Genomic DNA, 25,267 nt, shown 5'->3' on the forward strand with positions numbered 1-25,267 from the left:
AACACACTGCCGGGCGGTAACTTCCGCCCAGCAGTGTGTTCGGTGACGTCACCGGCTCTGAGGGGCGGGCTTTAGCTCTGCCCTAGCCGTTTTACTGGCTAGGGCAGCGCTAAATCCCGCCCATCAGTGCCGGTGACGTCACCGGGGTTCCTGTCAGCCCCATGGAGAGCCCGGTACGTCACCTGAACTCTGAAAAATGCCTTTGTCCTGCGTGATTTAGCGCAGGGCAAAGGAGAGCATCGGAGCATGAACTGCTCCGATGCTCATGTCAGGGGGGCTGCTGGGGTGAAAATGGAAGGCTGTCCAGGTTCAGCTCTGAACCTGGACAACCCCTTTAATATTTTGGTGTGTTTATTTTTTTAAACTTTTTAGTTAATAACCATTTCCCCCCTTAGGGGCTAGAATCTGGGATCTTTTGATCCCTTGTCCTATTCACCTTAATAGATCCCTATTTGGGTGAATAGGACTTCACACACTTAGCATTGTGCATAGTACACACAGCAGCAGGGAGCTTACCATGGCAGCCAAAGCTTCAGTAGCGTCCCGGCTGCCATGGTAACCGATCGGAGCCTTAGGATTACACTGCTGGGGCTCCGATCAGAAGCTGTAATTTGTGGACGGGGCCAGGTCACTCCTCTTAAACCCCCGCGCCTGGACTCTCCTCGCCACGCTCGTCATCGCGAACTCATAGAACCACCACAATGCCATCCGTCATGGCTTCACTCCCTCCTGGAGCTCTTTTTGTCCCTACGCATTCCCATATCGCAGGGCAAGACCTCTGGTCCGGCCACATCCATCACCTTCCTGGGTATTGTCCTGGATTCTGACAGGATGGAAGCCAGGCTACCAGAAGTCAAGTTGACCCAAATCAGAGACGTCGTTTCAGGGGCTCTAGCTTCTTCCCAGGTGACCAAAGTTGAATTACAGTCCATTCTGGGTAGGTTAAATTTCGCCTTAAGGGTGATGCCCCAGGGTAGGCCTTCATTTCACGTCTGCTCTCGCTCCTCCCTGCAGCCCCAGAACCCAACAGCATTGTCCACCTAGACAGGGCAGCCATGGCGGACACGCATGTGGGACAACTTTCTTTTTGCATGGAACAGGGTTAGCCTGTTCGTCCCATCCTGGACCCAATCCTCTGCTAGGGTGTTTTAGGCAGCTGTCAGCAACCCTAGATGGAAACCCTTTTGGCCCTTCCTTCAGTCTGGTTATCAAGGCCGCAATGTATTTGAGCTTCTACAGCTTCCTACGCCCGGGAGAGTTCTCCGTATCTTCCCAAAAGGCGACCTTCCTGAAGAGGAAACAACTATCCTGGAGCCAGGATCACCTTGTGTTAAGCCTTCCTTCCACCAAGACGTCCCAAACCAGTCCTCCTATACAGATTCGCTTCTTTGAATCCAAGAACGCCTGGTGTCCGGTTCTTGTGCTTAGACGTCTCTTAAACACCATACTATCTCCAGACCCCGAATCACCTTTGCTTCCGTTCCAAGGGAAACCCCTATCCATGCTGCAGTTCATATCCCACATCAGATCCCTGGTCGCAGGGTTGGGGGTGGACCCCAAAACAATAACTGGACATTCCTTCCGCATCGGAGCGGCTTCGGCAGCTTCCAAACACGGGACACCTCCGCACGTCATACGTCAGATGGGTAGGTGGAGATCTGCCTGGTTTTTCCCGATACATTCCGGATCCGCAATCTGAAACCCGTGAAGTGTTCCGTTCTTTAGCTTTGTAATGTATATTAAATTACATCGTTTTTTCCCTACTCAGTGTCTTTTTGGCCCTCTTTCAGGCCTGCCCACGTGTCGTGGCTCCAGGCGCACACCAGCCATTGTTAGGGCCCCTTCCCGCCACTTCACGGACCGTGGCCATGGACACAACTACATTTTATACAAATACAGGAGCAGGCGGTAGAATCACATAGCTGGCACCCGACCTCTATGACAGGGAGCTGTGATCAGCGGCACAGTAGGGAAGGATAGACTGTTTCAATCTCCCCTGTGCTGCTGAAGGAACATGGTGCACGCTAAAAGCAGCGCGAGCCATGTTCTGTGATACTAGGCTGCGCAGCCTAGTATCGGTAAAAGGCAAATAGTGGTATCGAATCAATATCGGTACAAAAGTATTGATTGGGTATCGATAATTTGATACCCGTTGCAACCCACTCTGTACTAATACCGGATCTCCAGATTTTTGTACTTTGTTGCCTGTTGACGTTCCTGATATCATAAGAATTATCCTGGTAAATGTGGTCATGCATATATAAGCACACATACACCTACTGGTTATTGGATTTTCTACAGCAGGAGTCTAATATTCTAAATTCTTTTATGTGGAAGTTCATAGGGTCATTTGCACCTGCCATTGCACTGTGATCAGCTTCAACAAAGTGCCCCCTTCTTCTGGAATCCACAATGCAGTTAGCATTTTCAAGAAAAAAAATTAAACCAACAGATTAAAATGAAGATTGTTTTTTATTAAGGAATTAGCTTTTTATACATTATAAAAATATGATACCAGCACTGGCTTTAGATAACTGGATGTTCTAGAGACAAAAATATGAAAGTACCATGTATCATGGAGACAAAGCAGTGGTGTACAAAGCAGTAGGCAAACAGCCTTTACCCATATAATGTGTGCTTTACAAATATAGTCATTTAAAAGATTCTTCACACAAAATAATATTGAACGCTGTTTTGTTACAAGGAAGGGAGGCAGTTTGACAACACTATATCAGCATGAAATGTGCTTCTTCACTTTCTACTATTATGCCCTATCTGTATGTAAATGTTTTGTGCCATTTTATTGCCTGTACCACAAATGTAAACATTTTAGAAATGTGTCTGACAAATTACACATCATTGTTGTGCTAAAATTGAAGCATAAAGATGACCTTCTTAATGTGTCATCACTCGTGTGAAGAAGGTGCAGGTAAAGTATAAGAAGTCAATCTGCAGTCAAAAGGGGAGTTCTTAACCTCCTAGTGATAAAATATAAAAAACACTGGCTATGTGTAACACCAGTCTTAGGTTGCCTGCACACAATGCAGATTAACTGTGTTTTTTCCGCATGGCTTTTCATGCAGAAAATCTACAGCGTAATATAGTACCAGCTGAGTGAATGACATTTGCCAAATCTCATGTACACGGCGCACATTTTTTACATGCAGGATTTTACAGTCCACAGCATGTCAATTGTTTGTGCAATTCAACACTTTATTGTATACTGGTTTTCCTCTAAGGAATTCAATGAAGTTGTTAAAATAAACAAAGTCTACAGAAAAAAAATAACTGTATGAAAAACACAATAGTGCAGATTTATGTGTGCTTTTTTTTTTAACTCCGTTTCTATGCGGTTTTCATGCAGATTTTCTACATACAAATATGCAATGTGTGCAGGTAGCCTTAAAGGGCTATTCAAGTCATGGCATATCACTGTGATATACTACTATCACTCAAGAAAGACACAAAGGGGCACTTCCATCAAAAAGTTTTTTTTTTTTATCTGCAATGTCCATAGAAATCAGTTTTTAAAAAAAGTGGGCTGTTTATAAATTTTTTTCAATTTCAGCAGTACTATGCCGTTGTAAAGTTAAATACAAAATATTGTCCTGTCAAAGTCAAAGGATAATTCCTCCTTCAGTGTAAATTTACTGCTGCTGTGAGGGGAAGATATTATTTGCAACGTAATCCTCATGGTAAAAGTAGGTGTAGAGTTAGGATGACAGCATGACAACACCATTTTTCTCTTCATAGGTCAGCATTCCAAAAGCATTCCATTGATTAGTGTGATGCTTCCCCCCCCCCCCCCCCCCTCCCTTCATTTCTGGCTGCAGTAACGGTCTGGCTTAGAAAATTAAAGGGATTGTCCAGTAGCAGGGAAAAACTGAACACAGGGAATATACCTGCAATACCTAGCAGACTCCTCTCCACTGCTCCCGGTGAATCTGTTTACACGGCTGCAGTGACCATGTGTTGTTGACGTGATCTCACCACTGCAGCCGGATAAATAGATCTTAGCTGGAAGAAAAAGAGCACTGGTGCATGATCCACCAAGTAAGTAATGGTTAATTATTGCAGGCGGATTCCCTTTGTTGTCCGGTATCCACCAGAAACTGGACAAATCCTTTAAGAGAGGGTGTCTGCCATGGTAAAAGTCGAAACAAAGTGGAAGTTAAAAAGCCAGGACAGGAAGCAGAATACATGAAATGACTTCAAAATTAAGAAAATATCTTAAAAATATATTAATAAAACTAAACCAAATATAGAATTTTATTGTACCTCCAATTGTATATAAAAATGTTTATAATTCAGGAGTGTGCACAATATTAGTCTTTTTGAACCTGTTGCATAGCAGACTTAGTTTCTAGTTAGCAGGGACTGGCAGTGGGCCGTTCACATCCATGCATTAGGAGACAAAGCATCCTATATGAGCAGCAGCAGCCTGCAGCATGGATCATGGTAAGTCCCAGTCAATAGTAATTTTTGTAAATAGCGTGTACACCCATGCTTTATAACGGTTTTTCTGTATACCTACAGTGTAACATAACATAAGCGATGATCAATTTTTTTCTCACCAACTCTGCTCCAACCCTTTCCAGGTCTCTTCTGGTCACTACTCCCTGGTGCATCTAACATGAAGACCTCTCAGCTAACCACCGAGCACAGCGTTGGTCTGCCTAAGTTAGTGATTGGCTGAGGAAGAGACGGCATGGAAGCACCAAAATAGAAGCAACAAGGTATCTGAGAGAGTATTACCACCACTTACTTTTTATGCCATTCTGGCCCTTTTAAACCTTTTGATTTAAAGCAATAAAAAGCGTAAGGCTGGCTGCAGCATTTTTAATGGGATCACTGGACGGAAATAATATGGTCCTTAGAAAAATATCTCCCTACACTACAAAAACTAACGGAAAGCCTTCCGTATTATTAAACTGAAACTGTTAAATAGATGCTGTATTTATGAATGTTTTGAAGAGCTCTGCTCTTTAACATGTCCTTTACAGTTCATTTGAAATATTTGCAGTCACCATGGAGATTTACAATTTTCTTTGGGGATTGCATTATGTTTTTTTTCCTCATTTTGAAACATCATTATCATTGCTGGTAAACTGCTCTGTGGAAGTACCAGGGTTTGCGGACTGAAATAAACTCTCACCACAAACTGTCCTTTCAGAAGACCAGCTTCTTTGTGGCTCCAGTAGTTGGGTATAATTGTTTTGGTGATCACAATTATCCTTTGTGCTTGCAGTCCCATAAAAAAATTCTACATTCACTGAAGTTCCTTCACTGGAACTGTTGTCGTTATTCTTATTTGAAACTCCATCATCTTGAGACAAACTGTTCATACTTTGTAACAACTGAAGGTGGAAAGCTGCTGGTGCAGACTTTTTTCTTCGAGGGGGAACTGCTGGTGGAAAATAATTATTGTTTGACATCTCTTCCGATGTAACAATAGTTTGAGTAGTAGAAGTTGCCTCATCACTCTGTTTAATTTCCTGAGATTTCACAATCTGTGAAGGTGGTGCCATTCTTGGTTTTGGTACTGGACGTATTTTTGGAATGTCGCCATTATCTATAGCTTTTATTTTTGCCTCTGTTTGAGGTGTCACAGAAACAGTTGAGGGAGTAGAAGTACTTGTACCTGGTTGCAACTCTGTCTTCAAGACTGGAAGTGGTGTTTGATAATGCTCAATGTTCACATCCAATTTCTTAATGGACTCAGACGTTTCAATGACTTGAAGTGTATATCCCGAACCTGCAGATTCTTCTTTATTTAATGTGACGTGGTTTGCATCTTTATTTGTTTGCTCATTCATGAGCTCTAATGTTATCAGGTCTTCACTTCCCAAATCTGGTTTTGCCATCAGATTGATATTTAAATCAACTAAATTTACACATGGCTCAGGTTTTGGTTTGGGAGGAACTTTGGGTGGAGGTCTCAATGGTAATCCACTGTCTGAGATTCCCCCATGACCCACTGGTTTAGGGGGTTCTGCACCTGGGTGCTGAAACTGTTCTGTTTTCTGTTCTTGATTTAACTATTATAAGGAAAATAAAGAAACACTTTGTTACATTTTACATCAACTAAAAGATATGATTAAATGGCATATTCATCATTCAACCTTTACTGAATAGTCACATATTAAACAAAAACTATACAGATTGGATCAATTGAAAAATTGTGTGTTGCCGTTTCTGCCTCCTTCTGGTAATAAGCTTTTAAACATAGGTTGCACTTTGTATTTTTTTTTTATTCTGATATCTTAAAGTGGAAGCAAGACATTTCAGGTCTGTAAACAGGAATTTACCAATCTGCACATCTTTCGGAAACACACAGGTACACATTTATCAAAAAAAGAAGTCCTTGTCCCCCATAGGGACCAATCATAGCGCAGCTTTTATTTTTTATATTTTCATTTTAAAAACAAAATCTGCACTACTATTAGTTGTTATGGACAAAGTAACTAAAAGTATTCAGTCGATATTATAAAATGATTACACTATAATACAGGCAAACACTATTTTAATAAAATAAAGTGTCTAAAAATGCTACTTTTATTAAAGAAGAATCCGTAGATTTTTCTTCTAATGCTCGTTCGTATTTGTAAACAGCATGATGTATAGCACTCGGCTGTCAATCCTCTTACCGGCCACTTTAATGCAGAGTAACTAGCTCTAGGTTTACTCTGATGATGATCACCTGACCCTTAGTCCTAAGGGCTGTTTCACACGAGTGGGTCCATTGCGGGATTCACAGATTCACCGATTTTTTTTTGCGGTCTGCAAATCCATGTCCGTTTTTCCTTCCGTGGGTCTTCCTTGATTTTTGGAGGATCCACAGACATGAAGGAAAAGGTCGTTTTGGTGTCCGCCTGGCTGTGTGGAGCCAAACGGATCTGTCCTGACTTACAATGCAAGTCAATGGGGACGGATCAGTTTGACGTTAACACAATATGGTGCAATTGCAAACGGATCCATCCCCCATTGACTTTCAATGTAAAGTCAGGAGTCCCGATTATACCATCAGATCAGAGTTTTCTCCAATCCGATGGTATATTTTAACTTGAAGCGTCCCCATCACCATGGGAACGCCTCTATGTTAGAATATACCATCGGATTTGAGTTACATTGTGAAAACTCATATCCGACAGTATATTCTAACACAGAGGCGTTCCCATGGTGATGGGGACGCTTCAAGTTAGAATATACTACGAACTGTGTACATGACTGCCCCCTGCGGCCTGGTAGCACCCGATCTCTTACAGGGGGCTGTGATCCGCACAATTAACCCCTCAGGTGCCGCACCGAGATCAGGGACTGCCAGGCAGCAGACCCCCCTCCCCCCAATTTTAATTTAATTGGTGGCCAGTGCGTCCCCCCCCCCCCAGGCCCCCCTCCCTCTATTGTATTAATATCATTGGTGGCCAGTGCTGCCCCCCCCCTCTATTGTATTAATATCATTGGTGGCCAGTGCGGCCCCCCTCCCTCCCTTTATTGTATTATTGGTGGCCAGTGTGCGGCCTCCCCTCCCTCCCTTTATTGTATTATCATTGGTGGCCAGTGTGCGGCCCCCTCCATCCCTCTAATGTATTATCATTGGTGGCCAGTGTGCGGCCTCCCCCCAGCCCCACCTCCCTCCCTTTATTGTATTATCATTGGTGGCCAGTGTGCGGCCTCCCCCCGGCCCCCCCTCCCTCCCTTTATTGTATTATCATTGGTGGCCAGTGTGCGGCCTCCCCAGGCCCCCACTCCCTCCCTTTATTGTATTATCATTGGTGGCCAGTGTGCGGCCTCCCCCCGGCCCCCCCTCCCTCCCTTTATTGTATTATCATTGGTGGCCAGTGTGAGGCCACCCCAGGCCCCCACTCCCTCCCTTTATTGTATTATCATTGGTGGCCAGTGTGAGGCCACCCCAGGCCCCCATTCCCTCCCTTTATTGTATTATCATTGGTGGCCAGTGTGCGGCCCCCTCCATCCCTCTAATGTATTATCATTGGTGGCCAGTGTGCGGCCTCCCCCCAGCCCCACCTCCCTCCCTTTATTGTATTATCATTGGTGGCCAGTGTGCGGCCTCCCCCCGGCCCCCCCTCCCTCCCTTTATTGTATTATCATTGGTGGCCAGTGTGCGGCCTCCCCAGGCCCCCACTCCCTCCCTTTATTGTATTATCATTGGTGGCCAGTGTGCGGCCTCCCCCCGGCCCCCCCTCCCTCCCTTTATTGTATTATCATTGGTGGCCAGTGTGAGGCCACCCCAGGCCCCCACTCCCTCCCTTTATTGTATTATCATTGGTGGCCAGTGTGAGGCCACCCCAGGCCCCCATTCCCTCCCTTTATTGTATTATCATTGGTGGCCAGTGTGCGGCCTCCCCTTTCTCCCCCCCCCCCCCCCCCCCCCCCGGAGAGTTCCGATCGGAGTCCCAGTTTAATCGCTGGGGCTCCGATCGGTAACCATGGCAACCAGGACGCTACTGCAGTCCTGGTTGCCATGGTTACTTAGCAATATTAGAGGCATCATACTTACCTGCTGCACTGTCTGTAACCAGCTCCTTCTACTGGTAAGTGACAGGTCTGTGCGGCGCATTGCTTAATGATCTGTCACTTACCAGTAGGTGGAGCTCCCGGCCGGTCACAGACAGCGCAGCATGTAAGCATGTATTGGTGGCCGCCCACTGGCCACCAATGATAATACAATAAAGGGAGGGAGGGGGGCCCGGGGCGCACACTGGCCACCAAAGATATTAATACAATAGAAGGAGGGGGGCCGCACTGGCCACCAATGAAATTAAAACTGGGGAGGGAGGGGGGGTCTGCTGCCTGGCAGCCCCTGATCTCTTACAGGGGGCTATGATACGCACAATTAACCCCTTCAGGTGCGGCACCTGAGGGGTTAATTGTGCAGATCACAGCCCCCTGTAAGAGATCGGGTGCTGCCAGGCAGCAGGGGGCAGTCATGTACACAGTTCGTAGTATATTCTAACTTGAAGTGTCCCCATCACTATGGGAACGCCTCTGTGTTAGAATATACTGTCGGATATGAGTTTTCACAAAGTGAAAACTCAGCTCTGAAAAAGCTTTTATGCAGACGGATATTCGGATCCGTCTGTTTGAAAGTAGCCTACGGACACAGATGCCAATCTTGTGTGCATCCGTGTTTTTTCACGTACCCATTGACTTGAATGGGTCCGTGAACCGTTGTCCGTCAAAAAAATAGGACAGGTCATATTTTTTTGACGGACAGGATACACGGATCACGGAGGCGTATGACAAACGGTGCATTTTCCGAGTTTTCAACGGACCCATTGAAAGTCAATGGGCCCGCAGAAAATCACGGAAAACAGAACAACAGCCACGGGTGCACACAACGATCGTGTGCATGAGGCCGAAGAGTGATCCTCTGTTCTGGACTTGCAGGAGTGCAGGGCATTATCAGGATTTATAATGCTGAATGCCTCTGCTTGACCTTACTTCTATATGATCCTAGTGACATAGCAGTAAGGTCATGCAGCGGCACATACTTTTATAAATCTGTATAATGCCCTGCGCTCCTGTAAGTCCAGAACAGAGGATCAGGCTCACACATGGAGCATGACTCCCGCAATACACTCGCTCGTGTGATACAGCCTTAAGGTGTTTGCTGTGTCTGCCAGAAGTTTATCTATGAGGCTTATATTGAGACTTTTATATGCTTGCACAGGAGGGCCGACTACCGTGCACACAACAGATACTGTACGACTCAATTAGTCAAGACAACCCAGCCTCAATGACTGGAATCAAAGATGATGCAGTTTCTGGCCATTTAAGCCCTAAGATTCTGCAATTAATTGTGACCACGGCATCGGAGGTGGCTTTCCCCAAGAGCGCTGCGCTCCCAAGGCCCGAACACTGAGATCTAGAGATACAATAATTTGCTGTGGTAGCCTTGAACCTCCTAGAGGCTGACCGTTTTACCCCAGTAAACATAGCAAATAGGAACATAGCAAATATCCCATAGACTGTGATGGTACATCACTATAGTCTACTGGAGAAACAGTCAAACGATGTAGGGCTATTAAAATATAAAAATATTTTTTCTGCACAGTGAAAACCATAACAGAAGAAAATCCATGATTCACCATTTTAGTCACCTAATCACCCCCTCCACCAAATATTGAATACGTATGTTGAGCTATGTCGCCCAAAAATGGTGACAATAAAAAAGTACAGTTCGTCCCGCAAAAAACCCACAAGCCCTCCCATCACTGTAGACAGAAATATAAAAAAAAGTTATGGCCGATAAAATAAAAATTACATAAATTTGGTATTGTTGTAATCGTACTGACCTGCAGAGTAAGGTCGGCATGTTATTTTTAGCGCACAATGAATATCGCAAAAACAACCCCCCAAAAATCTTGGAGGAATTGTATTTTTCCCCCCAATGTATTTAGATAAAACTAGAAATCCCCTTGTACTACAACATGACTTACTTTAGTATTTACAATGGTTCTTTGATTTGCAACTGGTCGAGAACTAGGAACCTTTGGAGGAGGTCTATGTGGTACCAGCACTGCCTCCGCATCTAGTGAGCAACCATGTGGCACCCTGAGGGATATCAATTTGGGTTCTGCTTTAGGAAAACTCTGATTGCGATTCAATACAGTTTTTACATCTTCATCTTGTTTTTCTGAAAAAAGCAAAAACTTTCATTAGACATTGGCAATCCTCCAAGCTCAATCCAATATTCACTTTCAAAGGTTCATCTAAAGCGCTCCCATAGAGATTGAAGGGCATGGCAGTGCGCATGCACGACCTGCTGCTCCATCAGAACAAGGAAACAGGACCCCCATTCTCGTGATCGGTAGAGGGGTGTATGTAAGAGGTCTAACCATACTATTCTTGGGGAATTTTCCCACCAAAATGGCTACAATATGATCCACAGGGATGATCATAATCCCATGAGAATACCTCCTATAATTCTGGGATCCTGACATTGAGGCTGTCATAGAAATAAACAGAAAAACTGACTTCTCCACACAAACGCCATTTCAGTTGGAGTCAGTCACATGACATAGCTGGGGATCAGAAGGGAGAACCCAATTTACAAATACAGTTACAGGTGAGGAGATTACTAGAGATGAGCAAAAATTAAAAAATTAGATTCGGCTGCTCTGCCAAATTTTACAAAAAATGTTTGCTCATTGGCGAATTACTTTGTCACAAAGCGCAATTCTTTGTAATTAGTGGGTGCAATTACAGGGATCGGCGATTGCGCCTCCCACCGTCAATGTACTCCTCAGATGGCATGTACATACATGATCGTGGCATCTGATGTACATAACACGGTGTAAAATTTGACAAAAATAAAATAAAAAAATCTAACTTACATGATCCATTTGCTCGGGATGGGCCAGCCACCACCATCCTGCTTAAGATCTGGCACGAAATCTCGTGCAGCCCCACATGACATCATCACACTGACCGTCGTGGTGACGTCATACATCACCGTGCATGGTATTTCACCCAAGATCTTCAAGCAAAATGGCGGTGGCTTGCCTGTAGTATAGTAATAAGTTGCCAGCTTGGTGCTAATATTAGCCCTTGTCAAAAAGAGGCGTGTCCCAGCACAGTCCGGCACAGGCAGCATTGACTAGACAGTGTCAAACTGTGCAGGGACACACACGCAACTAGTAACACCCAGTTGTACCTTTAGTCACAAACTTCTAGTACAAATAATAGAGTAAGGGTACAACAAAGAATCATACAAATAGATGCTCCAGAGTAGGGTTGTTTCGGGTACCGAAATTTTGATACCCAATCGATACTTTTGTACCGGTTTCGATACGATACCGGGATTTCCATTTTTTCGATACTGAGCTGCGCTGCTGCGCAGTCTAGTATCACAGAACAAGTTCCCTCAGCAGCACAGGGGAGAAGGAAGCAGCAGGCTGTAGAAAATGATAGCGGAAAATGCTATCAGGAGAAGTTGGGCAATGTCTTTTGGGGTGTCATACATATACCCATGCTGGGTGAGAGAAATATCTCGGCAAAAGACAACTTTTCCCATTTTTTTTTTTATACAAAGTTGGCATTTGACCGAGATAGTTATCTCACCCAGCATGGGTATATGCAAAATGACACCCCAAAACACATTGCCCAACTTCTCCTGAGTACGGCGATACCACATTTGTGACACTTTTTTGCAGCCAAGATGGGCAAAGGGGCCCACATTCCAAAGAGCACCTTTAGGATTTCACAGGGCATTTTTTACACATTTTGATTTCAAACTACTTCTCACACATTAGGGCCCCTAAAAAGCCAAGGCAGTATAGCTCCCCCGCAAGTGACCCCATTTTTGAAAGAAGACACCCCAAGGTATTTCGTGATGGGCATAGTGAGTTCATGGAAGTTTTTATTTTTTGTCATAAGTTAGTGGAATATGAGACTTTGTAAGGAAAAAAACAAAAAACAAATAAATAATCATTTTCCACTAACTTGTGACAAAAAATAAAAAGTTCTATGAACTCACTATGCCCATCAGCGAATACCTTAGGGTGTCTACTTTCCGAAATGGGGTCATTTGTGGGGTCTTTCTACTGTCTGGGCATTGTAGAACCTCAGAAAACATGACAGGTGCTCAGAATGTCAGAGCTGCTTCAAAAAGCGGAAATTCACATTTTTGTAACATAGTTTGTAAACGCTATAACTTTTACCCAAACCATTTTTTTTTTTTTACCCAAACATTTTTTTTTATCAGACATGTAGAACAATAAATTTAGAGAAAAATGTATATAGAAATTTCGTTGTTTTTTTTTTATTTTACAACTGAAATTGAAAAATGTCATTTTTTTTGCAAAAATTTCGTTAAATTACGATTAATAAAAAAAAAAAAAAAAATGTCAGCAGCAATGAAATACCACCAAATGTAAGCTCTATGAGTGAGAAGAAAAGGATGTAAAATTAATTTGGGTGGTAAGTTGCATGACCAAGCAATAAACTGTGAAAGTAGTGTAGTGCAGAATTGTAAAAAGTGGTCTGGTCATTAAGGGTGTTTAAGCTAGCGGGGCTGAGGTGGTTAACAAGGCTTTGCTGCCTGCTGCCCATGAGGGAAAAAAAAAAAAAAAAAACGGATTTAGCCTCATTCTTTTATGCTTAACATGTAATAGAAAAATGAGAAATCTTTTCACTTTAAAAACCTAAAAATGTAAAGACCAGTGTGCAAAGATCTGTTTGGCAAAATATATACTAAAATATGCAGTTAGGTCTTTTACAGTACATACAGTACGACCCATAAGACACCCCCCCAAAAAAAAGTGGGGGAAAAGTGCCCCTGTGTCTTATGGGGCGAATGCTGGCAATTTACATCACAGACTGCGATGTATTAGTGAGGGACTGTAGTAGGCGGGGAGAGTGGCCCCGCAGCTCAGTATGTACTGTATTATACGTAGTGTTAATCAGCATATCTAAACTGAATAATTATGCGCTCCCCCTGCGTTTACCGGTACACACATCACGCTGCTGTAGTAAGCACTAGCAGGCAGGCTGGGCGGCCGTAACTCACGGAGGTCACGCGTCTGCTCCTCCCTTCTTTATGAATGAAGCAGGCGGAGCAGGCACGTGACCTCAGTGAGTTAAGGCCGCCCCAGCCTGCCTGCTAGTGCTTACTACAGCAGCGTGACATGTGTACCGGTAAGTACGGTACGCAGGGGGAGCGCATCATTATTTAGTTTAGATCTAAAAAGATTAACACTACCTATAATACATATAATACAGTATATACTGAGCGGCGGGGCCAGAGTACAGTGCCTGCACTGCCCCGCCGCTCTCCCTGCCTACTACAGCCCCTCCTTAGGGATCTATGGATGGGATAATGATGGGGGGGGGGGGGGGGGGGGGTCTGAAGGTGGCATTATGATGGGAGGGGATCTATGTATGGGACTGTTATGGGGGGGGGGGGGATCTGTGGATTAAACATATAGCATCGTCATCCACAGATCCACCATCCCATAACAGTGCCATCCACAGACCCCCCCACCATAATGCCATCCACAGATCCCCTGCATCATAATGCCATCCACAGATCCCCTGCATCATAATGCCATCCACAGATCCCCTGCATCATAATGCCATCCCCAGATCCCCTCCATCATAATGCCATCCACAGATCCCCTCCATCATAATGCCATCCACAGATCCCCTCCATCATAATGCCATCCACAGATCCCCTCCCCAGATCCCCCTGTCATAATGCCATCCACAGATCCCCTCCCCAGATCCCCCCCCATCATAATGCCATCCACAGACCCCCCCCATCATAATACCATCCACAGACCGCCCCCATCATAATGCCATCCACAGACCCCCCCCCCATCATAATGCCATCCACAGACCCCCCCCATCATAATGCCATCCACAGACCCCCCCATCATAATGCCATCCACAGACCCCCCCATCATAATGCCATCCACAGACCCCCCCATCATAATGCCATCCACAGACCCCCCCATCATAATGCCATCCACAGACCCCCCCATCATAATGCCATCCACAGACCCCCCCATCATAATGCCATCCACAGACCCCCCCATCATAATGCCATCCACAGACCCCCCCATCATAATGCCATCCACAGACCCCCCCATCATAATGCCATCCACAGACCCTCCCATCATAATGCCATCCACAGACCCCCCCATCATAATGCCATCCACAGACCCTCCCATCATGCCATCCACAGACCCCCCCCCATCATAATGCCATCCACAGACCCCCCCCATCATAATGCCATCCACAGACCCTCCCATCATGCCATCCACAGACCCCCCCCATTATAATGCCATCAACAGACCCCCCATCATAATACCATCCACAGACCGCCCCCATCATAATGCCATCCACAGACCCCCCATCATAATGCCATTCACAGACCCCCCATCATAATGCCATCCACACCAACCCCCATAACAGTGCCATCCACACCAACCCCCATAACAGTGCCACCCACAGACCGCCATTATTTCAAACCCTCCAAAAGCACACCTTTTGGTTAAAAATATTTTTTTTTCTTATTTTCCTCCTCAAAAACCTAGGTGTGTCTTATTGGCCGGTGCGTCTTTTAGGGCGAAAAATACGGTATATAGTATTAGCTACAAAATACATTCACCTTTTCCAGACTCCATGAGCCATTTAATGGTTTCTTCTGCTTCTTGTGCTGTCGTAGTTTTAATCTGCTTCACATTATAAGGTTTACTAATCCCAGATCTGTCTTTTGGCTGAGAAGAAAATGTGAAATATTTAGTGTCTGAAATTTATAATAGTAGTTACAGTTATGATAATGGTCTTCCCTTAGTTGAAAAGTGCATCAAATAAGATCTAAGACATTAGATAGCGGCCCGCCTAACACTTGTTCGCCTTACAGCTCTCTCTCTTGACCACCCCCCTCTCATGCACATGCATGCTCAGCCAAGTGTATGTGTTCTCAGCAGGGAGAGTGGAGTTACGTCTCTGCTGGATGCCCCACAACGTATTTGCCTAGAACAAAAGGATCAGGCATGTTGATATTCAACAGATCGATCTTTCTCTGCCATCGGGTAAGAATTGTGAGGTCCCCTTACACATTAAATCATCAGCGGATTCTAGATTTCCCCCTCTGTTCTGAACTTTTCATGATCTATGAGAGATCATAATTCTGATAATTCTCCTTGCTTTGAGTGAATAATCTGCAATGCCTTTTCTGCCCCCCCTCCCCCTTGAATAGTGTTCAAAGATAGACATTTACATTCAAGTACTAATTTACTATACAGCTAGCGACTTTGTGCGCTCACCAACGATATACATCCAACAAAAATACAAGAGACGTAGTTATTTAAAACCTAACTTTTAATTAATGTAAGTAGGGCTGAAACGATTACTCGATTGAATCGAGTAAATCGACACAAGAAAATAATTGCTGAAATATTTCTGTATCAAGGATTCGTTTGTGTCATGTGACCATGGAGCGGGAGTGAAGCGCTTGCTATTACACGTGCTGCACTATGAAGAAGAGGAAGGAGCTGTGGAGCAGCGCCCCTAAAGGAAAGGTAAGTGGGCTGATCCGATGGCACTGGGGGACATGGAGGGGGCTGATCCGATGGCACTCGGGGAGTGGGGGTCATGGCAATGCAGATTAAGGCACTGGGGGAATGGTGCCGATTGCACTGGGGTGGGGAGAGCTGATGTCACTGGGGGAACTGATGCACTTGGGCTGATCGCACGGTGGGGGGGGGAGAAGGGTGTTGGGGGGGGGGGGGGGAGAAGCGTGTTGGGGACCGATGGCAGGGGAAAACAGTCTATTAATTCATTTTTTCTTATTAGATTACTCGATTAATCAAAAAAAGAAAACAATCGATTACTAAAATACACTACAGATGTTTATCAGTAGAAAACAAAAAGAAAATATGGCAAATAATATGGTGTATGGCAGGCATCCTCAAGCTGCGGCCCTCCAGCTGTTGTAAAACTACAACTCCCACAATGCCTTGCTGTAGGCTGATACCTGTAGGCTGTTCGGGCATGCTGGGAGTTTTAGTTTTGCAACAGCTGGAGGGCCACAGTTTGAGGATGCCTGGTGTGTGGCAACACCCACCACCTTGTTGACCATAAAGAACAAGTTTAGTCCAATCACCTCTTGTTGTGTTCACTATTCAAGATCAATAGTGACTGGCTTGGTCAGAATTTCCAAGGGCTGCAGGGATAACATGCGGATCCTAATGAGCCCTGTGGGAGACTTTAGTAACCCTAAGGCCCCTTGCAGACGAGCGTTCCTCCCGCAGAGAGTCCGCATCGCAGCACCTGGCCTGACCTCCCATCGCTGCCGGCAGTCACATAGTATTATATTGATTTATGATGCTATGTAACCCTTACAGTTCTGGAACACTGGCATAATGCGATGCAGACTCGCTGCGGGAGGAACGCTCGTCTGCAAGGGGCCTAAGGCTGGGTTCACATCACAGGACTTTTAATTCTGTCTAAAAAGGGGAGGGGAGAGATCTAATTTGCTGAGGAGGCCCTAACAGCAATTGTTACTGTTACAGCTATTCATGCATTATTCATTCATTAAAGTTTTTAGTCACCCTTTGGATTGTGGTTATTAAATGACTGATTGAGAATAAAGACTCACAGGATGATGCGGTGAACCAGGAAGAAGCTTAACTGATTGCTGAACAGGCGTCGGAATGCTGTTTTCTGCAAAAATAATTTCAAACAATGTTAGGGTTATTTCACAAGAGAAGAAAATATGAAAACTGTTGCAGAGTCAGCTTAAAAATTCCACGTGGTTTTTGACACTACCTACTTCAATGGGAACTTTGAACGTGGATTCGGTACAGAATCCGTACCAAGAATGATCATTTCATTACTGCTGACATTTTTACTTTTTTGTTATTAATCGAAATTTTTGCAAAAAAAATAAAAAAAAAGACATTTTTCACTCTCAGTTGTAATTTTTTTTTTTTTAAACTACATTTCTATATACATTTCTCTTTAAATTTATTGTTCTACATGTCTTTGATAAAAAAAATGTTTGGGTAAAAAAAAATGGTTTGGGTAAAAAAGTTATAGCGTTTACAAACTATGGTACAAGAATTTGAATTTCCGCTTTTTGAAGCAGCTCTGACTTTCTGAGCACCTGTCATGTTTCCTGAGGTTCTACAATGCCCAGACAGTAGAAAAACCCCACAAATGACCCCATTTCGGAAAGTAGACACCCTAAGGCATTCGCTGATGGGCATAGTGAGTTCATAGAACTTTTTATTTTTTGTCACAAGTTAGCGGAAAATGATGAATTTTTTTTCTTCCTTACAAAGTCTCATATTCCACTAACTTGTGACAAAAAATAAAAAACTTCCATGAACCCACTATGCCCATCATGAAATACCTTGGGGCGTCTTCTTTCAAAAATGGGGTCACTTGTGGGGTAGTTATACTGCCCTGGCATTTTAGGGGCCCTAATGTGTGAGAAGTAGTTTGAAATCAAAATCTGTAAAAAATGGCCTGTGAAATCCGAAAGGTGCTCTTTGGAATGTGGGCCCCTTTGCCCACCTAGGCTGCAAAAAAGTGTCACACATGTGGTATCGCTGTACCCAGCATGGGTATATGTAAAATGACACCCCAAAACAAATTCCCCAACTTCTCCTGAGTACGGCGATACCAAATGTGTGACACTTTTTTGCAGCCTAGGTGGGCAAAGGGGCCCACATTCCAAAGAGCACCTTTCGGATTTCACAGGCCATTTTTTACAGATTTTGATTTCAAACTACTTCTCACACATTAGGGCCCCTAAAATGCCAGGGCAGTATAACTACCCCACAAGTGACCCCATTTTGGAAAGAAGACACCCCAAGGTATTTCGTGATTGGCATAGTGAGTTCATGGAAGTTTTTATTTTTTGTCACAAGTTAGTGGAATATGAGACTTTGTAAGAAAAAAAAAAAAATTAAAATCATCATTTTCCGCTAACTTTTGATAAAAAATAAAAAAAATTCTAGGAACTCGCCATGCCCCTCATGGAATACCTTGGGGTGTCTTCTTTCCAACATGGGGTCACTTGTGGGGTAGTTATACTGCCCTGGCATTTTAGGGTCCCAGATGCGTGAGAAGTAGTTTGAAATCAAAATCTGTAAAAAATGCCCTGTGAAATCCGAAAGGTGCTCTTTGGAATGTGGGCCCATTTGCCCACCTAGGCTGCAAAAAAGTGTCACACATGTGGTATTGCCGTACTCAGGAGAAGTTAGGGAATGTGTTTTGAGGTGTCATTTTACATATACCCATGCTGGGTGAGAGAAATATCTCGGCAAAAGACAACTTTTCCCATTTTTTTTTATACAAAGTTGGCATTTGACCAAGATATTTATCTTACCCAGCATGAGTATATGTAAAATGACACCCCAAAACACATTCCCCAACTTCTCCTGAGTACGGCGATACCAAATGTGTGACACTTTTTTTCAGCCTAGATGAGCAAAGGTGCCCAAATTCCTTTTAGGAGGGCATTTTTAGACATTTGGATCCCAGACTTCTTCTCACGCTTTAGGGCCCCTAAAAAGCCAGGGCAGTATAAATACCTGACATGTGACCCCGTTTTGGAAAGAAGACACCCCAAGGTATTCAAAGAGGGGCATGCAGAGTTCATAGAAAAAAAAAAATTTGGGCACAAGTTAGCGGAAATTGATTTATTTTTTTCTCACAAAGTCTGCCTTTCCGCTAACTTGAGACATAAATTTCAATCTTTCATGGACTCAATATGCCCCTCAGCGAATACCTTGGGGTGTCTTCTTTCCAAAATGGTGTTATTTGTGGGGTGTTTGTACTGCCCTGGCATTTGAGGGTCTCCGCAATTATTACATGTATGGCCAGCATTAGGAGTTTCTGCTATTCTCCTTATATTGAGCATATGGGTAATGAGAATTTTTTTTTCCGTTCAGCCTCTGGGCTGAAAGAAAAAATGAACGGCACAGATCAATGTGGATGAAAAAATCTCTGCCCAAAAAAAAAAGGAGGGGAAAGGCGTCTGCCAGGACATAGGAGCTCCGCCCAACATCCATACCCACTCGTATGCCCTGGCAAACCCACATCAATCGATGTGGATGAATAAATCATTGCCGGGATTTTTTTTTTTTTTTTTATATATACAAAGTGTTTGCCAAAGCATATGAACACCGCCGCCTCCTCAGCTCATATGCCTCGGCAAACGTATCTTTTACTGCAGAGGAGAAATCTCGTCTTGCAGCGCTTCATACACCGACTTTTGTGTAATCTGACAGCAGAGCAATGCTTCTGTCAGAATGCACATCAGTGCTGCAGCTAGTCAATCGGTTGGTCCACCTGGAAGGTAAAAAAAAAAAAAAAAAAACCAGGCCGCAACGCAATAAATTTATTAACTTTATAATTACTTTTGAACAGAACATTAACTTTTTTGCTTACTGGTGATTTATTTTTTATTTTTTACCTTTATAGGACAAACCTCTCCTTCCCCATGGGACAATGTGCAAAGCGCAAAGCGCCCAAAGATGTGGCGAAGTACATTATGCACTTTGTCCCAGGTGAAAGGAGAGGTTTGCAGCAGCTCTGTGTGAATGGGCCCTAATAGCCCTGTGTGCCTGTCCTGTGAGATGTGATACCTATGCTAAGTGTACCTGTGTGTGGTACTTCCGGAAACACTCTCCAAAGCATAGGGCAGGGTGGTCAGGGCAGTCAGGACAGAAATAGCCGGTGTTACGCCTTATTCCACTCCTGCTACAGACACAACATCTTTTTCGGGGTGACTGTTGGGTTGAGGTACCTGCAACGACACTGGGGAAATGTCGCTCGTGTAGACGGCTAACTACACTGGTGGATGGGGCCAGGAGGTTCTCGATGAGCTCTTCCTGAAATTTGAGGAAGGATCCTGTTCTCCCAGCCTTACTGTAGAGAACAAAACTATTATATGCAGCCAATTGAATTAAATATACAGACACCTTCTTATACCAGCGTCTGGTGCGTGGGGAAACTAAATACGGAGACAACATCTGGTCATTGAAGTCCACCCCTCCCATGAGCAAATTATAGTCGTGGACACAATGGGGCTTTTCAATGACACTGGTTGCTCGCTCAGTTTGGATTGTTGAGTCTGCGTGAATGGAGGAGAGCATGTAAACGTCACGCTTGTCTCTCCATTTCACCGCGAGCAGTTCTTCGTTACACAAGGCAGCCCTCTCCCCCCCCCTTGCCAGACGGGTGGTAACGAGCCGTTGGGGGAAGCCCGCGCGACTAGTTTGCGTGGTGCCACAGCAGCCAATCTGTTCTAGGAACAAATGCCTGAAGAGGGCCACACTTGTGTAGAAATTGTCCACATAAAGATGGTACCCCTTGCCGAATAAGGGTGACACCAAGTCCCAGACTGTCTTCCCACTGCTCCCCAGGTAGTCAGGGCAACCGACTGGCTCCAGGGTCTGATCTTTTCCCTCAGACACAAAATTTGTGGGTATAGCCTGTGGCCCTTTCACAGAGCTTATACAATTTGACCCCATACCGGGCACGCTTGCTTGGGATGTATTGTTTGAAGCCAAGGCGCCCGGTAAAATGTATAAGGGACTCGTCTACGCAGATGTTTTGCTCAGGGGTATACAAATCTGCAAATTTCTGGTTGAAGTGGTCTAGGAGGGGCCGAATTTTGTGGAGCCGGTCAAAAGCTGGGTGGCCTCTGGGACGGGAGGTGGTGTTGTCGCTAAAGTGCAGGAAACGCAGGATGGCCTCAAATCGTGCCCTGGACATGGCAGCAGAGAACATGGGCATGTGATGAATTGGGTTCGTGGACCAATATGACCACAATTCATGCTTTTTGGTTAGACCCATGTTGAGGAGAAGGCCCCGAATTTTTTATTTTTTTTGGAAACTTGGACTGGTTTCCACTGGAAAGGCTGGGCATAAAATCTTCCTGGGTTGGCGGATATAAATTGAGTGGCATACCGGTTTGTTTCTTCCACGACTATGTCCAAGAGCTCCGCAGTCAAGAACAGCTCAAAAAATTCTAGGGCCGAACCGATCTGAGCTGTCTCAACCCGAACTCCAGACTAGGCGGTGAAAGGGGGAACTAATGGTGCGGCTGAAGTTCGGGACTGCCAATCAGGATTTGCCAGCACCTCAGGGACTCTAGGGGGTCTACGGGCCTGTCTGTGCGGTGGCTGCGACGGGGTAACTTCTGCACGTACCACCGTACCAGCTTCAACTGCCCTTCTGGTGCTCGCCACTTCACCATGTTCTACAGCAGTGCTGGTGTATGCCTCACCACGTAATCCGACAGCGCCAGCCCCACTCTGCTGCCCTTGAAGCGGATCCTGCACAACCTGTGGTCTAGCAACACGGGGCCGGGTACGCCTGGTGGTATCAGGGACCTCAACCTCCTCGTCCGAACTTTGTGTCAGACTGCCATTGCTTTCTACAGGTTCATATTCTGACCCGCTAGAGTCGTCAGATGAGGGTTCCCATTCCTCATCCGACTGGGTCAGAAGCCTGTAGGCCTCTTCGGAAGAATACCCCCTGTTTGACATTTGGACTACTAAATTTAGGGGTATTCCCTGAGACTACCCAAGAAAAAAAGCAAGCCTGTCTTACAAATGGGAGGCTAGCGAAGTACCAGAGGCCGCTGCGATTGATAAAAAATATCAAAACAGGTTTTTTTTTATCGCCGCAGTGCTTGGAAAGTGATTGTGCGGGGGTGGGTGAACGCACGTGTGGGCGACCGATCAGGCTTGATTGGGCAAACACTGTGTTTTGGGTGGAGGGCGAGCTAAGGTGACACTAATACTATTATAGATCTGACTGTGATCAGTTTTGATCACTTCCAGATACTATAAAAGTACAAATGCTGATTAGCGATACGCTAATAGCGAATCAGTGACTGCGGTGCGGTGGGCTGGGCGCTAACCGATCACTAACTACCTAACCAAGGGGCCTAAACTATCCTAAAACCTAACAGTCAATACCAGTGAAAAAAAAAAAGTGACAGTTTAAACTGATCACTTTTTTCCTTTCACTAGGTAATTGACAGGGGCGATCAAGGGGTGATCAAGGGGTTAATTGGGGTGATGGGGGGTGATCTGGGGCTAAGTGTGCTGTTGGTGTGTACTCACTGTGATGCCTGCTCCGCTGCTGAGACCAACCGACAAAAAGGACCAGCGGAGGAGCAGAGAAGCCATTTAACACATTATATTTACAAATATAATGTGTTAACTGGCTTCTGATTCTTTTTTTTTTAAATCATCAGCTTGCCAGCCACGATCATTGGCTGGCAAGCTGATGACGTGACCCCCCTCTAACTTTTGCCGGCATGCGATGCGCATGCGCGGGCCGGCTAAGCGCGTCATCTCGCGTCTCGAGAGATGACGCATGTATGTGTGACTGTGACTGTGCCTGGGACTGCTGCCTCCGGAACGTGATCCTGCGTTAGGCGGTCCGGAGGCGGTTAAAGAGGATCTTTCACCGATTAGGACACTATGAACTAAGAATACAGACATGGAGAGCGGCGCCCGGGGATCTCACTGCACTTACTATTATCAGTGGGCGCCGCTCCGTTCTTCTGCTATGCCCTCCAGTATCTCCGGCCACTGTTACAGTAGGCGGAGATTTCAGTCACTAAGTTATGGTAGGCGTAGTCTGTCCTTGTTCTGCTCTAGCGCTGGCCAATCGCAGCGCAGAGCTCACAGCCTGGGAGGCTATTTTCTCCCAGGCTGTGAGCTCTGCAATGCGATTGGCCAGCGCTACAGAAGAACAAGGGCAGATTCCGCCTACCATAACTTTGTGACCGGAGATACCGGAGGGCATAGCAGGAGAACGGAGCGGTGCCCGGGGATAATAGTAAGTGCAGTGAGATGCCTGGGCGCCGCTCTCCATGTCTGTATTCTTAGTTCACAGTGTCATAATCGGTGAAAGGTCCTCTTTAAATGTTAGGCAGAGAACTTGTGATAAAATATATGTCAAAACACTCTGTATAAACTCAGCTGTGTCATACCAATAACAGCTAGCCAATAACAGACCGCGACAGAGACAAGCCTTACTAGGTACCAGCCAGTACCAAAGCGCATTTCAGATTTCTATTTTAAAATGTTTTTAAATACGCAGATAGGGATACAGTAGGAATTCACTGAAGTGTTGCGCGACTTAGGGCAAAACAGTCTAGCTCCATGGACCCAATACATTTTAATGCTGTATGGAAACCGCATTAACACTGAAGTTTTTGAACGAATCAACTTCTATGACCCAAAGCGCAATTCGCTCAAGCCTAACCTCATTGTTTCTGGACAGCATATTGTGGTATGTAAACAGCACTCTGCTGCCCAGAAACAATGAACCTGTATGGGGATGAGTGAGGGCAGTAACACATCTCTTTACAGTAGAGGAGATCTTTGCATGTACAGTTAGGTCCATATATATTTGGACACTGACACAAATTTAGTTTTTTCTCACCTGTTTACTAAAACATATTCAAGTTACAGTTATATAATGGACATTTTATCTTTCATTTGAGGGTATCCACATAAAAAATTGGATGAAGGGTTTAGGAGTTTCAGCTCCTTCACATGAGGCACCGTTTTTAAAAAGACCAAAAGTAATCGGACAATCGTTTTGGTGTCCGCCTGGCCGTGCGGAGCCAAACGGATCCGTCCTGAATTACAATGCAAGTCAATGGGGACGGATCCGTTTGACGTTGACACAATATGGTGCCATTTCAAACTGATCTGTCCCCATTGACTTTCAATGTAAAGTCTGGAGTCCCTTTTATACCATCGGATCGGCGTTTACTCCAATCCGATGGTATATTTTAACTTGAAGCGTCCCCATCACCATGGGAACGCCTCTATGTTAGAATATACCGTCGGATATGAGTTAGATCGTGAAAACTCATTTCCGACAGTATATTCTAACACAGAGGCGTTCCCATGGTGATGGGGACGCTTCTAGTTAGAATATACTACAAACAGTGTACATGACTGCCCCCTGCTGCCTGGCAGCACCCAATCTCTTACAGGGGGCCGTGATCAGCACAATTAACCCCTCAGGTGCCGCACCTGAAGGGGTTACTTGTACTATCATATCCCCCTGTAAGAGATCAGGGCTGCCAGGCAGCAGGGGGCAGACCCCCACCCCCTCCCCAGTTTGAATATCATTGGTGGCCAGTGGGGCTTCCCCCCTCCCTCCCTCTATTGTAATAGGTTGGTGGCACAGTGTGCGCCCCCCCCCTTCCTCCCTCTATTGTAATAATTTGTTGGTGGCACAGTGTGCGCCCCCCCTTCTTCCCTCTATTGTAATAATTCATTGGTGGCACAGTGTGCGCCCCCCCTTCTTCCCTCTATTGTAATAATTCATTGGTGGCACAGTGTGCGCCCCCCATCGGCCCCCCCTCCCTCTATAGCATTAACAACATTGGTGGCACAGTGTGCACCCCCCATCGGCCCCCCTCCCTCTATAGCATTAACAACATTGGTGGCACAGTGTGCGCCCCCCCCCTTCCTCCCTCTATTGTAATAATTAGTTGGTGGCACAGTGTGCGCCCCCCATCGGCCCCCCTCCCTCAATAGCATTAACAATATTGGTGGCCAGTGTGCGGCCTCCCATCTCCCCCCCCCCACCCCCGATCATTGGTGGCAACGGAGTTCCGATCGGAGTCCCAGTTTAATCGCTGGGGCTCCGATCGGTAACCATGGCAACCAGTAAGCTACTGCAGCCCTGGTTGCCATGGTTACTTAGCAATAGTACAATAGTAGAAGATTCATACTTACCT

The 25,267-nt window shown here is 45.3% G+C and overlaps 1 protein-coding gene across 2 annotated transcripts in view; it reads right to left on the reverse strand.

The window, feature by feature from the left end:
* Window positions 1-2,459: 2,459 nt before the first annotated feature.
* The window catches only part of LOC122934105 (synaptojanin-2-like), a 237,525-nt gene continuing 214,717 nt past the window's right edge, over window positions 2,460-25,267 (reverse strand). For both annotated transcript variants that reach the window (XM_044289307.1, XM_044289305.1), the window contains 4 exons: window positions 17,132-17,196; window positions 15,137-15,245; window positions 10,464-10,660; window positions 2,460-6,038 (listed from right to left, as the gene is read on the reverse strand). In XM_044289307.1, the coding sequence (XP_044145242.1) occupies window positions 5,076-6,038; window positions 10,464-10,660; window positions 15,137-15,245; window positions 17,132-17,196 (1,334 nt within the window). In that variant the 3' untranslated portion in view covers window positions 2,460-5,075. The remainder of the gene's footprint in view (window positions 6,039-10,463; window positions 10,661-15,136; window positions 15,246-17,131; window positions 17,197-25,267) is intronic.

This window comes from Bufo gargarizans, chromosome 4, assembly GCF_014858855.1.
Source record: "Bufo gargarizans isolate SCDJY-AF-19 chromosome 4, ASM1485885v1, whole genome shotgun sequence".
Lineage (NCBI taxonomy): Eukaryota > Metazoa > Chordata > Amphibia > Anura > Bufonidae > Bufo > Bufo gargarizans.